Below are 12478 nucleotides of genomic sequence, written 5' to 3' on the forward strand. Positions count from 1 at the left end.
TTCAAACTTACATAAAGGAAGGCATTGAAAACAGCTCATTAAAAGAGTATTTTCAAAGCTGTGATACAATGTGTGTCTGAATTGACAATTTCTACTTCTGTGGCCTTTCAGGTACTGGCCTCTCGGTCTTTTTCTATTGTTTACTTCTCACATTTTCAGGAGTGAGTGATACCTTGTAGTAAAAAAGTAAAAAAATGTCTGTATAAGCAGAGAAATTCTGTATAAACTATATTATAACTGAATTATCTATATACTGTATAAATACATCTTCAACTTTTATATTTTGGTTTGTTTTGCATGCTTTAGTATTTTCTGATGAGGTTTAAGTTTTCCTGTTATTTAACACCCAATTCTATTAATCCATACCTCAAATACGTAGACACCAGAAGTAATATACATTGAAATAACTTTGACTTTGCCTGGCACGAGGGCGGTAACCTCTGTTCGCCTGCTCCCTTGTCCAGCAGTGACAGTACACGCACACATACCCTTCTGCATGTATGTGCTAATGCCCGTGTCGTGTTCTTCCAGTTTCCAGCTGTTAACCATCCTCAGTCGTTGGAGAGGCGATACCTCGGGATTCTTAACAGCGTTTTACTCGACTTAATGAAGGTAGGTCAAGTTGACGCCGTCTGTATAAACTGTCTGTTGGTTTGTGGGCTTTCTTGTGTCTTAATTGTGACCATATCATGCTTTTAAAAATTAGATATTTTGTTACTAGATGAGTAATAGTGAATAATGGGGGATTATATCACGTTCAAAGGCATGTGATTTATTTAAAATTACAGCAGTATCTGGTATTGTAAAATTCCATCTAGACAGGACTGTGAGATACCTAAATTATATTCCTAAATTTGAGAGAATATTGGCAACCTAAATAATAAGGAATTATTAAATTTGTTCAGCACTCGAGAGCTACTCAGGCGTAAGGTTTTAAAACAAATCTTAAAATGAATTTTGAACCCTAGCTGGATAGCTTAGTTGGTTAGAGCATCGTTCTGAAGCGCAGAGGTTGCCGGTTTGATCCTAGGTCAGGGCACATACAGGAATAGAATGATGTTCCTGTGTCTTTCTCTCTCTTTCTCCATCCTCTTTTGCTAAAAATCAATCAATTAAAAATTATTTTAAATAAAAAATAAAATGGCCTGACCAGGCGGTTGTGCCATGGGTAGAGCATCAGACTGGGATGCGGAGGACACAGGTTCGAAACCCCAGGTCAATGGCTTGAGCGCGGGCTCACCAGCTTGAGCGCAGTGTTGCTGGCTTGAGCGTGGGATCATGGACATGACCCCATGGTCGCTGGCTCGAGCCCAAAGGTCACTGGCTTGAGTAAGGGGTCACTCGCTCTGCTGTAGACCCCCCCCCCCCGTCAAGGCACCTTTGAGAAAGCAGTCAATGAACAACTATGTAGATTAAGAAGCTGCAACGAAGAATTGATGCTTCTCATCTCTCTGCCTTCCTGTCTGTCCCTATCTGTCCCTCTCTCTGACTCTCTCTGCCTCTGTCAAATAAATAAAATAAAATAAAATAAAATAAAATAAAATAAAATAAAATAAAATGAATGTCAAAAGAAAAGAGATTCTAAATTTTTTACATGACATTTAAGGCCTCCCATAAGATGGTTTTATCAGTGAACCTAATTCTTTTTTTTTTTTCTAACTTGGCGGCTTCTCTCCCGGACTTGACTCTTTCTGGCTCTCCTGACGCAGGTACTGACAGCACCGCTTTGCTGTGCCTGCCAGTCCTCCTGCTGCTGGTGCCCTGTCCCGAGGTCTTCCTGCTCTGGGCTACTGAGAACCTTCTCAGAGTTTATTATTCATGTTTTTCTTTCCCGGTAGACAGATTCAGCCTCTTGAGTAAAAGCTTTTCTTTTGTTTATATTTCTCTAGCTTTTATTCCAGCCAGCCAGTGCATAAGCAAGCGCTGTTTGTTTGATAGTAAACCTTTAAAAACCACTTGTTAATGCATCAGGCTTATTGTGTGCCCATTCAGACAGCCATCCACATCAGAGGTGGTTGCACTGTGCAGAGCCTTTAAAGGCGTATTAGCACAGTTGGAAATTGCTGAGCAGCGCTCTCAGAGCTCTGCTGTGCTTTCATCTATGTTAATCTGTGTGCGGAGAACGCTGTAATGGGCGTGGGGGCAGAGATGGGGGAGGGGCCTGGCCACGTACCGTAAAACCTTTCCTAGAGATTCTCAGTATTTATGAACCTGTAAAGGCTTTCAGAAATCCCACAGCAAACATGCGTTTTTGTTTCAGTTAACATTTCCCAGATTTAAATGCTGAATACTTTTTTTTAAAAGAAATGAAACTCCACAGCACTGGTGTTCTTCTGGACACAGATTGAGAGATGCTATTAAGAAAACAGCCCTCAAGCCTCTTTCAGGTTGATTAGGCATAAATTATCTCTTAAGTCACTTGGATTTTGTCAGTTTGTTCTTTCATGCAATCAATATTTATTTATCAGGGTCTCATTATTTGGTAACTTTTAAAATGTAAATAGAATAAAGTAGAGGGACTGAACTAAATACAATTTTACGTTTTCTGTCTTTGGTATTTTTTGAGTTAAAAGTATTTGAACTTTGTTAAATCATTACCAAATGTAATTGCCAAGCGTCAGTGTGGTACCTGGTAAAATCTAGCACAGATAACAGTGCAAAGATAACCGGAATCTTTTTGCATTTATACCAATTTGGAAGTTAAACGGTCTATTTCTATTTATTTACTATATTTACCCTCAAATCTCCTGAACATTAAAGAACCATTTTATTGAAATATGTATTCATAAGGTATACAAATTATGTGTACATCTCCGTTAATTTTGATAATTAAGCAGATCTGTGTAACCCCCCCACACTGAGATACAGACAGTTGTTAACTTCCCAGAGCCTCTTCATGATCCCCCTCAAACTCTAGACTCCGCCCCTCCCTCCTCCCAGAAACCATGATTCTGACTTCTAGCACCAAAGATAAATATTGCCTTGTTATTACTGAGTATTAATATAAATAGAACTCTTTCTCTGTCTTTTAGTTATTTTTGAAAATGAATTTGAAAAATAAATAGTACCGCTTACCCTTTCATGAAGAAATATATTCTCTATGCCATTTTTCTGAAGCAGATTTGATCATTTGGTCCATATATAAGTACCTAAAATGGCCATCTCATTCTCTATCTATTGATACATGTCAGCCATTATAGTGGGGATACAGTTCTTCAGAATTAACTCAAGTCCCAAATAACGTGAAGAATAGCTACAATAATTATATGGATTCTGTTTTAGTTTAAAATTTATGTTGTTTTATGCTTTCCTCATAATAACCTCATCCTTTCAAGTAGTTTGAAAATTAAAAGCTGTATTCATAAATATAAAAATCATTCTTTGTGTGTTTATATAGTAATTTCTACTGTTGATAATCTTAAATTAAAATGTGTCACTTTAATGCTAGTAGATATTTGACTTCTGAAAAGTTATGTGTATTTCTAATTTAAAATACTACAAAGAGGCAGAGTTTCCTTTGTTCTAACCAGTATCATGCAGTTGAAATCATTTTTTTTTTTTTTTTTGTATTTTCTGAAGCTGGAAACGGGGAGAGACAGTCAGACAGACTCCCGCATGCGCCCGACCGGGATCTACCCGGCACGACCACCAGGGGGCGACGCTCTGCCCACCAGGGGGCAATGCTCTGCCCCTCCGGACGTCGCTCTGCCGCTACCAGAGCCACTCTAGCGCCTGGGGCAGAGGCCAAGGAGCCATCCCCAGCGCCCGGGGCCATCTTTGCTCCAATGGAGCCTTGGCTGCGGGAGGGGAAGAGAGAGACAGAGAGGAAGGAGGGGGGGGTGGAGAAGCAAATGGGTGCTTCTCCTATGTGCCCTGGCCGGGAATCGAACCCGGGTCCCCCGCACGCCAGGCCGACGCTCTACCGCTGAGCCAACCGGCCAGGGCGCAGTTGAAATTATTTTGATGTTAACTGTCTTAACTGCCAGTAAGACCAAAATCATTTTTCTATACCTCCATAGGTTTTGTTTCTAATAAGGAAGAAGAAAGAATTGAGATAATTTTAGAGTTATATCTGAGTCAACATGAATATAAATCCATTTGCATGTAAGCAGCAACTTGGGTTTCCAGAGTCTGACTTAAAGTGAATATTTCAGTATATGATCGAGTCACATCTCAAATTTTCTGTGACGCTAGGTTGAAGGTGGTTGTGTAAAATTGAATTCGGGCTTATTGGGAGCAAATCTAGATTTACTCTCAGCATTCAGCAGTGGATCACAAAGAGATCACTGTTGGCAAAAATACTGAAAGTGACCTGGAGCTGGGCTTGGGAATGCTGGAATCCCCCTCCCCTTTCTCTGAAGGAGAATGCCCGCCACTCGGAAAGCCAAGCTCAGCAAGCTCTGCTGGGCTGTGTTAAGTTATGCAGGTTATGTTTCTTTATATATTAATTTAATCAACCAGTAAAACCAATTAGTTTTTAATGATGAGTCACCTTTTAAAATTTTGTCCAATTACTAATAAGATAAATATTTTTAAAAACCATTTTATTTGTAAAAGAGTGTAATATGTGCAGCGTGAATAGTATCTTAATGAATCAAGAACACCTGGAAATAGATTAGAATAGATATACAAATAGAAAAATAAGAAATGGAGGGCTATAATTAATCAATAAACATAAAAACATGCAACCTCATTTGTAGCCAAAGATTTGAATTGAAACAGCTATGAGATGCCGTTTTTAAAATATCTAATTTACAACTACTAAAAACAATGATAATGCCTATTGTTACTGAGGATGCCAGGAAATTGGTAGACTCTCTATTGCTGAGTTTAGCATTTTGAGATAAACTTCCTGGGGGTAATTTGTCAACACATAGAAAATAATCCTTAAAAGTTTGCAGAACACCAGTTCCATTTCTAGTTGATCCTGTAAAAGGATTATGGATGTATAAAAAGGCTTCGGGTGTTCATCACAGTATTAATTATAAAAGCGAAAAGTGAGCCCTCTAAATGTCCAACAGTAGGAGATTGGTTAAATGAATCATGCTACATCCACACCACAAACTTCTATATAGTCATTTAAAAATATGTTGTAAAGTTTTTGTTGCAACATTGTCATAATAATAAAAGAAGGGAAACAGCCGAAATGCTTATCATTAGGGAATTGCTAAAAGCAAGGTAAGGTACATCCCTAGAGTTGAAGCTCTTTACTGATAACGAAATGATCTCGTAAGATCTGATATCCAGTGGAGAGAAGCCGAAGTGCAAGGCACTGTGTATACGCACTATTTGGGTAGAATAAAAGGAGCAGACAGAGATATGTGCAAGCTGTCTGTGGAAGGACGCACAAGACATGGGTAACATGGCTGCCTCCAGGGAGGAGGCAGGAGAAGGGTGCCGGATGTGTGTGCTTTCATGTGAATATATCCTTATTCCAAAAATGCTTAAAATGTTGGAACGATGTTGTAAATAATGTGTGTGATTAGCAAGTGAAAGTGCAGGATACAAAACTTAAGGGTATAATATGAGCCAGATTTTGTAAAAGGAAATATTATATGTGATATACTACAAAGGAGCTGCGAGTGTATTTCCCCAGAACACAGAGGTGGTAAGATTATGTAGATAGTCCTTAAAAAACTGTTTTTTGGACTAAACTGTGTTTGCTAGATATTCTGTAGTGACCATGCATTTCTTTTATAAGGAAAAGAAATAAGGTCTTTGAGACAGTTTAAATTTGATGTCTTAATGTTCTTTCCAATGCTGACTTTATTTCCTAAGAATTTACTAAAGCTGGACCCAGCTGAAAGATACTTGACAGAACAGTGTCTGAATCATCCTGCCTTTCAAACCCAGAGACTTTTGGATCGCTCCCCGTCAAGGTCAGTGAAAAGGAAACCGTACCACGTGGAGAGCAGCACTCTGTCTAATAGGTAAATATCCCCCTTCAAGGAAATACAGAGCCAGTGTTGGTCTTACAAGTAGGTGGAGGAGGTGGCTGCTTACATGATGCAATTAGGGAAGAGAAGGAAAACCCCCTTTATTCGAAATTCTCTTCCTTATGCTTATTACATGATTCAGAACCGCCATTTAGGAGTTGTGTGGGTCTTAAGGGCTTGACTTGAACGAGTGAATTCCGGAAACCTGTACATCCCGGGATAGGTAGCATGTGCTTTTGTGGTGTTCCCCTCACATCCTAGAAAACATTCTTACCTGCGGTTTTGGGGGGAGGGGCAGATTCAAATTCTGTCTAACCAAGTTTGTGTTCACCTTGTCTTCTGTTTGCGTGAGGTCTTAGTACACTAAGTCCAGGGCCAGTACTCATTGTTTAGTTGTTCCTTTGCATTTACGAGGTTCGTGTTATGCCTGTGTTATCTGGGATCACTCCAAGTTCAGGTGCTTTTGTCTCCCTGTTCCTGCAGTTTTTGCTTGACTCCTCTAGGTTACATTTGCAAAGAAAAAGGATCCCCATGATACAAAGTCCAATAGACCCACTTTTGATTCGTGCTATAATCCATACCATGAGATGTCTGTTTGTCCTCTAGTGACTCACTTGAGAGAGGTCCCCAGCTTGGAAACCCTCGTCAGGGATCTGTCAGGGAGGATGTGTATGGTGATGAGGGTATGGTTTCTTCAGTCTCTGGGCAGTCCTGCCAAACCTCTTTTTGAAGCAGACGAGAATAGAAATTATAAGTGAATAAAAATCTGTGGACTAACTCCTTTTTAGATATTGACATCGTATTCAATATCTTAGCTCAATTTACATGTATCTGGAAATGTCTTCTCCACACTTGTCAATGGTCCATATTTCTTCCATGTTATAATTCTACACAAACCCATGGGTTCCTTGGACTTTCCAGCACCACTGTAGAGATGTTCGTGGCACCATATATGTTGGCTGCCAGTTACACACTCCGTTGCCTAGTTCCTGAGCACACACACCCTGTCCTCTGCCATCCAAGCTCATGTCTCCATAGGAGCGGCAGTCAGTGGACTCTTGCATTACCTGGGCCCTGCCTAAGTCTCTCGCGGACTCTCCTGAGGCTCTGCTTACCTTGGACATGGTGGGATGGTGCTTCAGCGTGTCCTTCACTGCTCTCACCAGTCCTGCTCCACCAGCCTTCTTTACAAAAGTGTAGCTTTGCACCTTCGATGTTTGCTTTGAAAAGTTACAACTAAAGGGATTTACTGTCTACCCTTCCTCCCTCCCTCCCTCCCTACCACCTACCCACCTCTTTCTTCCTTCCTTCCTTCCTTCCTTCCTTCCTTCCTTCCTTCCTTCCTTCCTTCCTTCCTTCCTTCCTTCCTTCCTTCTTTCCTTTTCTTTCCTTCCTTCTTTCCTTTCCTTTCCTTTCTTTTCCTTTCCTTTCCTTTCCTTTCCTTTCCTTTCCTTTCCTTTCCTTTCCTTTCCTTTCCTTTCCTTTCCTTTCCTTCTTTCCTTTCCTTTTCCTTTCCTTTCCTTTCCTTTCTCCTTCCTTCCTTCCTTCCTTCCTTCCTCCCTCCCTCCCTCCCTCCCTCCCTCCCTCCCTCCCTTCCTTCCTTCCTTCCTTCCTTCCTTCCTTCCTTCCTTCCTTCCTTCCTTCCTTCCTTCTTTCCTTCTTTCCCTTCCTCTCTCCCTCCCTCCCCTCCCCCTCCCTCCCTCCTTCCATACATCTATCTATCCTGCCAATCATTTAAGAAGAATTTATAGATTAAATCCTCTTAAGTGGTTAGCAGTTTAACACAGATGCCTTACAATTGTGTATCAAAGATATGGAATTTTATTTATTTATTTTTCTTTCCCAAGCGAGAGGAGGGAAGATAGAGAGACAGAGTCCCGTATGCACCCCGACCGGAATCTACTCAGCAACCCCTGTCTGGGGCCGACACTCTACCCTTCTGGGGCCATGCTCACAACTGAGCTATTTTTTTTTTTTTACCATCTGAGGTGGAAGCTCTACAGAGACTTCCTCATCACCCAGGGCTAATGTGCTCAAACCAATCGAGCCATGGCTGTGGGAGGGGAAGAGAGAGAGAGAGAGAGAGAGAGAGAGAGAAGGGGAGGGGAAGAGAGAAGGGGGAAGGGGGAGAGAAAAAGGAGAGGGAGAAGGATGGAGAAGCAGATGGTCACCTCTCGTGTGTGCCCTGATCAGAAATAGAACCCCGGACATCCACATGCTGGGCTGATGCTCTGCTGCTGAGCCAACCAGCCAGGACCAAGACATAGAATTTTCAAAGCAGTTTTTTATTAATTGTTGTGCTTTGGCAGGGCTCCAATTTTGAAGACAATTTGATGCCCTTTGTACATAGCAAATTATGTGTAAAGCCCCATGCCTTCTGATTAATAGCAAGGCAGAGACTTGAGGGTAGTGGTTTAGACTCAGTACATTTATGGGAAACAACTCTCACAAATTTTTCTACCTTAACTAACTTTCTAGTCTCCCTTTTCACATTAGAAATTGTATCTTACATTGTCATGACTGTGATCTTCCTCACTGTAGGTTCTCGTCCCACATTGAGAGCAGTGTTTCTGAGAGTTTCGAAAACTAGCAGCCGTCTTCCCTTTTCTCTATCCTTTTCTGGCTGGAACTTGAGACTTTCCACAGTGTCTGTGTGTGTCATCCCTGCTATTGCTCCTTCTAGGCCTGGAGGGGGAGGGGAGGAAATAGGGTTACGAGAGCCCAGGGGTGCCAGGCCGAGGGAGCCACCCCAGGGAGCTGGAATCAGAGGGGCACAGCTGTGGTCTGAGTCAGGGTGCTAATGCCAGGATGGAGCAGAAAGGCAGCCCCAGCACATTGCACTGCTAAGCCCGACTGGGAAGTAGATGACAAGGGAGCCTGCGCGACGCAGTCTACAGTGCTGGGTTCCCGAGGCCCAGGATGGGGCAGAGAGCAGTGGGGAATGGATTGAGAGTTGTGCAGATGGGGAGGAACCAACACACGTAATCATACGTATTTATGAGTGAGACTGTTTATCTGTCCTCATTTGGGGTTTTGAAAAGTTGCTAAGATGTTCTAGTTACCGAGATAGAAACTGACGAATGACTCTGTAGATAGACTGTTGACATCATTTAACAGAAAGTGAAACTTTCCTTTCCTTGTAATTTCTTTCTAGGTCTGGGATCTGCCATTTAGTTAGTTTGCATTTAATTGACCTTATTTAATACTGCAATTCCTGTGACGCAACTGTACGAGATTAGTGAGTGCATTAGGAGATGGGGCTCTCCGCAGTAGTGCAGGCTTGCTTGCTATTAGATCCTCTTAGTGCTGTGGAAGGTAGGAGGGGAGGAAGGGGCCCTTACCTTTGAGGCCTCAGCAGGTGAGTTCTCCTGGAAAATGAGAAGGCATGGTTTCACAGATTACCACTTACCTATCTCAGACTATAATTTGATCCTTCAAATAATTACAATAGAGCAAAACGACCTTGCTGTGATATGAGTTTTAGCTTTCAAATAGAGTTCAAGGTTTTCCTCTAGATTTATATTTTAAACCAAGTAGGAAATGAAACTTGCAATTCTAAAGAAGGCCTCAGTCAGTGTGGAATAATTTGTGAAGAAGAGAATAAATTGTGTCTTTTGGAGAGAAATGAACTCTTTAGATGCCTGTGACCCAGGCAGATACATTCCTGTTGAGTGTGCAAGGAAGTATCTGATGTATCCCAAGTAGTGCCTCTTCTTTGAAACACTAACATTGATCACCATGTTTTCCAAAAGAAACTCACCAGGCACTTCACACTTCTTTTTAGAGTGTCGTTTTCTTTGTTGAGTGCCTGGCTAGAGTTCTCGTCCTTTATGATACAGGCTAAAGACAAAAGAGACATTGGTGTCTGTGTATATATACTATGAGTATGTCCTGCGAGGCAGGCTGTGAGTTTGATAAATAAAAATGAAGTTCAAGGAACCACAGTGACCTTCAAGTGTAATTGTTGCCTTCTGACATTCAAGCAGACAAGAGAGTCATGAAGAGTTGATTCCATAGCTCAACCGTCGTCTTCTTAGCAGGCATTTTCTAACCAACGCTCATGCGAGCAGCAGAATAGCAAAAGCACGTTTGCCCAGACCAGCAGTTAGCAACTGAGTGGGCAGCAGTTAGCTGAGCTTTCAAAGGCTGCTCAGATCATTTCATCGGGACCAGTGCTTTGTTGCAGAGTGACTTGAACTAAGGTGCTCACTGCTTCTGGTTAGTTATTATTTGTCAACCCTAGTTTGAGAGAGTTAATGTTTATAGTCTTTGAGGTGTTTTAGGTATTTTTTTATGATACTTTCTGTGTGTCTTCTATTGAGGAAAACTGATACACTATTGGGGGTTTGTTTTTAACAGAAACCAAGCCAGCAAAAGTGCTGCTTTGCAGCCTCACCACAGATCTAACAGCAAGGACATCCAGAGCCTAAGCGGGGGTCTGCCCCGGGCTGACGAGGGTCTTCCCGCCAACGAGAGCTTCCTAAACGGAAACCTGGCTGGAGCTACTCTGAGTCCCATGCACAGCAAAACCTACCAAGCAAGCAGCCAGCCCGGGTCCACCAGCAAAGACCTGACCAACAACAACATACCACACCTTCTCAGTCCAAAAGAAGCCAAATCAAAGCCCGAGTTCGATTTTAATATTGACCCAAAGCCTTCGGACGGCCCAGGCACCAAGTACCTCAAGTCGAGCAGCAGATCCCAGCAGAACCGCCACTCGTTTATGGAGAGCTCTCAGAGCAAGGCCGGGACGCTGCAGCCCGGGGAAAAGCAGAGTCGCCACAGCTACATCGACACCATCCCCCAGTCCTCGAGGAGTCCGTCCTACCGGCTCAAGGCCAAAAGTCACGGGGCGTTGAGCGACTCCAAGTCTGTAAGCAATCTTTCCGAGTCCAGGGCCCAGATTGCAGAGTCCAGCGCCAACCGCTACTTCCCATCCAGCTGCTTGGACCTGAACTCTCCCACCAGCCCCACCCCCACCAGGCATAGCGACACCAGAACTTTGCTCAGCCCCTCGGGGGGTAGAAATAACCGAAGCGAGGGCACCCTCGACTCGCGCCGAACCATAGCCAGACATTCAAAAACGATGGACGAGTTGAAGCTGTCCGAGCACGTGGACAACAGCCACTCTCATTCTCTGTCTGCACCTCATGAGTCCTTTTCTTATGGGCTGGGCTACACCAGCCCCTTCTCCTCCCAGCAACGTCCACATAGGCATTCCATGTATGTGACCCGGGACAAAGTGAGAGCCAAAGGCTTGGACGGAAGCTTGAGCGTAGGGCAAGGGATGGCGGCCCGAGCCAACAGCCTGCAGCTCTTAGCACCTCAGGTACGGCGGGGGGCCGACCGGGTCTGTGGGTCCCCCGGGTCTGTGGGCCCCCCGTGGGCAGGTCGGCCGGGTGCACGGGGGCCCGCCTGCAGCTTTCCCTACTGCGGGACGCAGTGCTTTCTCCACAGCATTAGGGAAGCAATACTTGAAGGACTAATCAGTTGAAAATCATTTAGTTATTTAAGCCAATTGTTGAGTACTCAGAACTCTAAAAGCTTGTTCTTAGAAATCGGTTTCCTTCAATGTTCCTTTCTGACATAGTTTGTTGAAAGCATTCTATTTGGATTTACTGTAGAATTCATGAGCTATGTGGGTTAGTTTTTTATTTTCTCAAAATTGAGTGTGCATTTATGGGGACTCTTCTCTAATTGCTGCGAACCACTTTGCTGAAACCTTACTTGGTATGTTAACTGAATTGGAAAGTCTTCAATTTCTGTAGACTTATAGAGAACTTTCAACATCGGGCTAGAACAAATGTTAATACTTAGTCTGGAGATTGTTTTTAAATCTCGAGGCAATGCTTGTAGCGCTTTCTCCATCTTACTGATCTTCAGACCCTGGAACTGACACTGACCTGTTTAAAAGCAGCAGAACAGAACATTTTTTCTTTAAATTGCACTTTTGGGATATTAAACATTCAGCTGCATCAGAGAAGTTAAGGTACAGAAAAGGCTGTGTCAGAAGGAGAAGAGTTTCACATCGGGGAGCCCTTTTAGAGGCTGTGAAAGCACGTTCATTGTCGTGTGTAAGAGCTGCAGGGAATGTGGATGGAAAATGGAGTGGGAGGCTCAGCGAGATGCGTCCTGGGAGGCAGGCATGGGCAGCCAGGAGCGGCCAGAGCCTGTAGCCAAGCGACCAAGAGCTCAGCTGGGCGGCCGGGCGGCCCGGGGTCTGGATGTATCCCCGGTCGGCAGCGTGCTTCAAACTGTGAATCTGGGAGCGCGGTACAGTCTCTGCCGCAGAGTCCTCATCTGAGTGGGCTGTGAGGCTTAAGACAGTGTAGAAAGCTCTGTGCCCAGTGCTCAGCGCAGTCAGTGTGGAACAAAGATTAGTGGTTGTCGCTGCTCCGTGATGGTGGCTGTTTAGATGTGGAACACCTTCTCGATGCTTGGTGTTCGCAGGCACTCAGAAGGGTTCTTTCCCTTGAGAAAGTCCGGTTCTCTCGGGGAAGATGAAATTATACATAACAGTGGATTAATTAGGAGCCGCATTC

At 43.4% G+C, this 12478-nt stretch overlaps 1 protein-coding gene across 4 annotated transcripts in view; it reads left to right on the forward strand.

Annotated features, from left to right (window-relative positions):
* Window positions 1–12478, forward strand: part of CDKL5 (cyclin dependent kinase like 5) — a 203833-nt gene that overhangs the window by 145334 nt on the left and 46021 nt on the right. For all 4 annotated transcript variants that reach the window (XM_066357387.1, XM_066357390.1, XM_066357389.1 and 1 more), the window contains exons 10-12: window positions 532–612; window positions 5779–5930; window positions 10296–11265. In XM_066357387.1, coding sequence (XP_066213484.1) covers window positions 532–612; window positions 5779–5930; window positions 10296–11265 — 1203 coding nt within the window. The remainder of the gene's footprint in view (window positions 1–531; window positions 613–5778; window positions 5931–10295; window positions 11266–12478) is intronic.

Source organism: Saccopteryx leptura, chromosome X, assembly GCF_036850995.1.
Source record: "Saccopteryx leptura isolate mSacLep1 chromosome X, mSacLep1_pri_phased_curated, whole genome shotgun sequence".
In the NCBI taxonomy this organism is placed as follows: domain Eukaryota; kingdom Metazoa; phylum Chordata; class Mammalia; order Chiroptera; family Emballonuridae; genus Saccopteryx; species Saccopteryx leptura.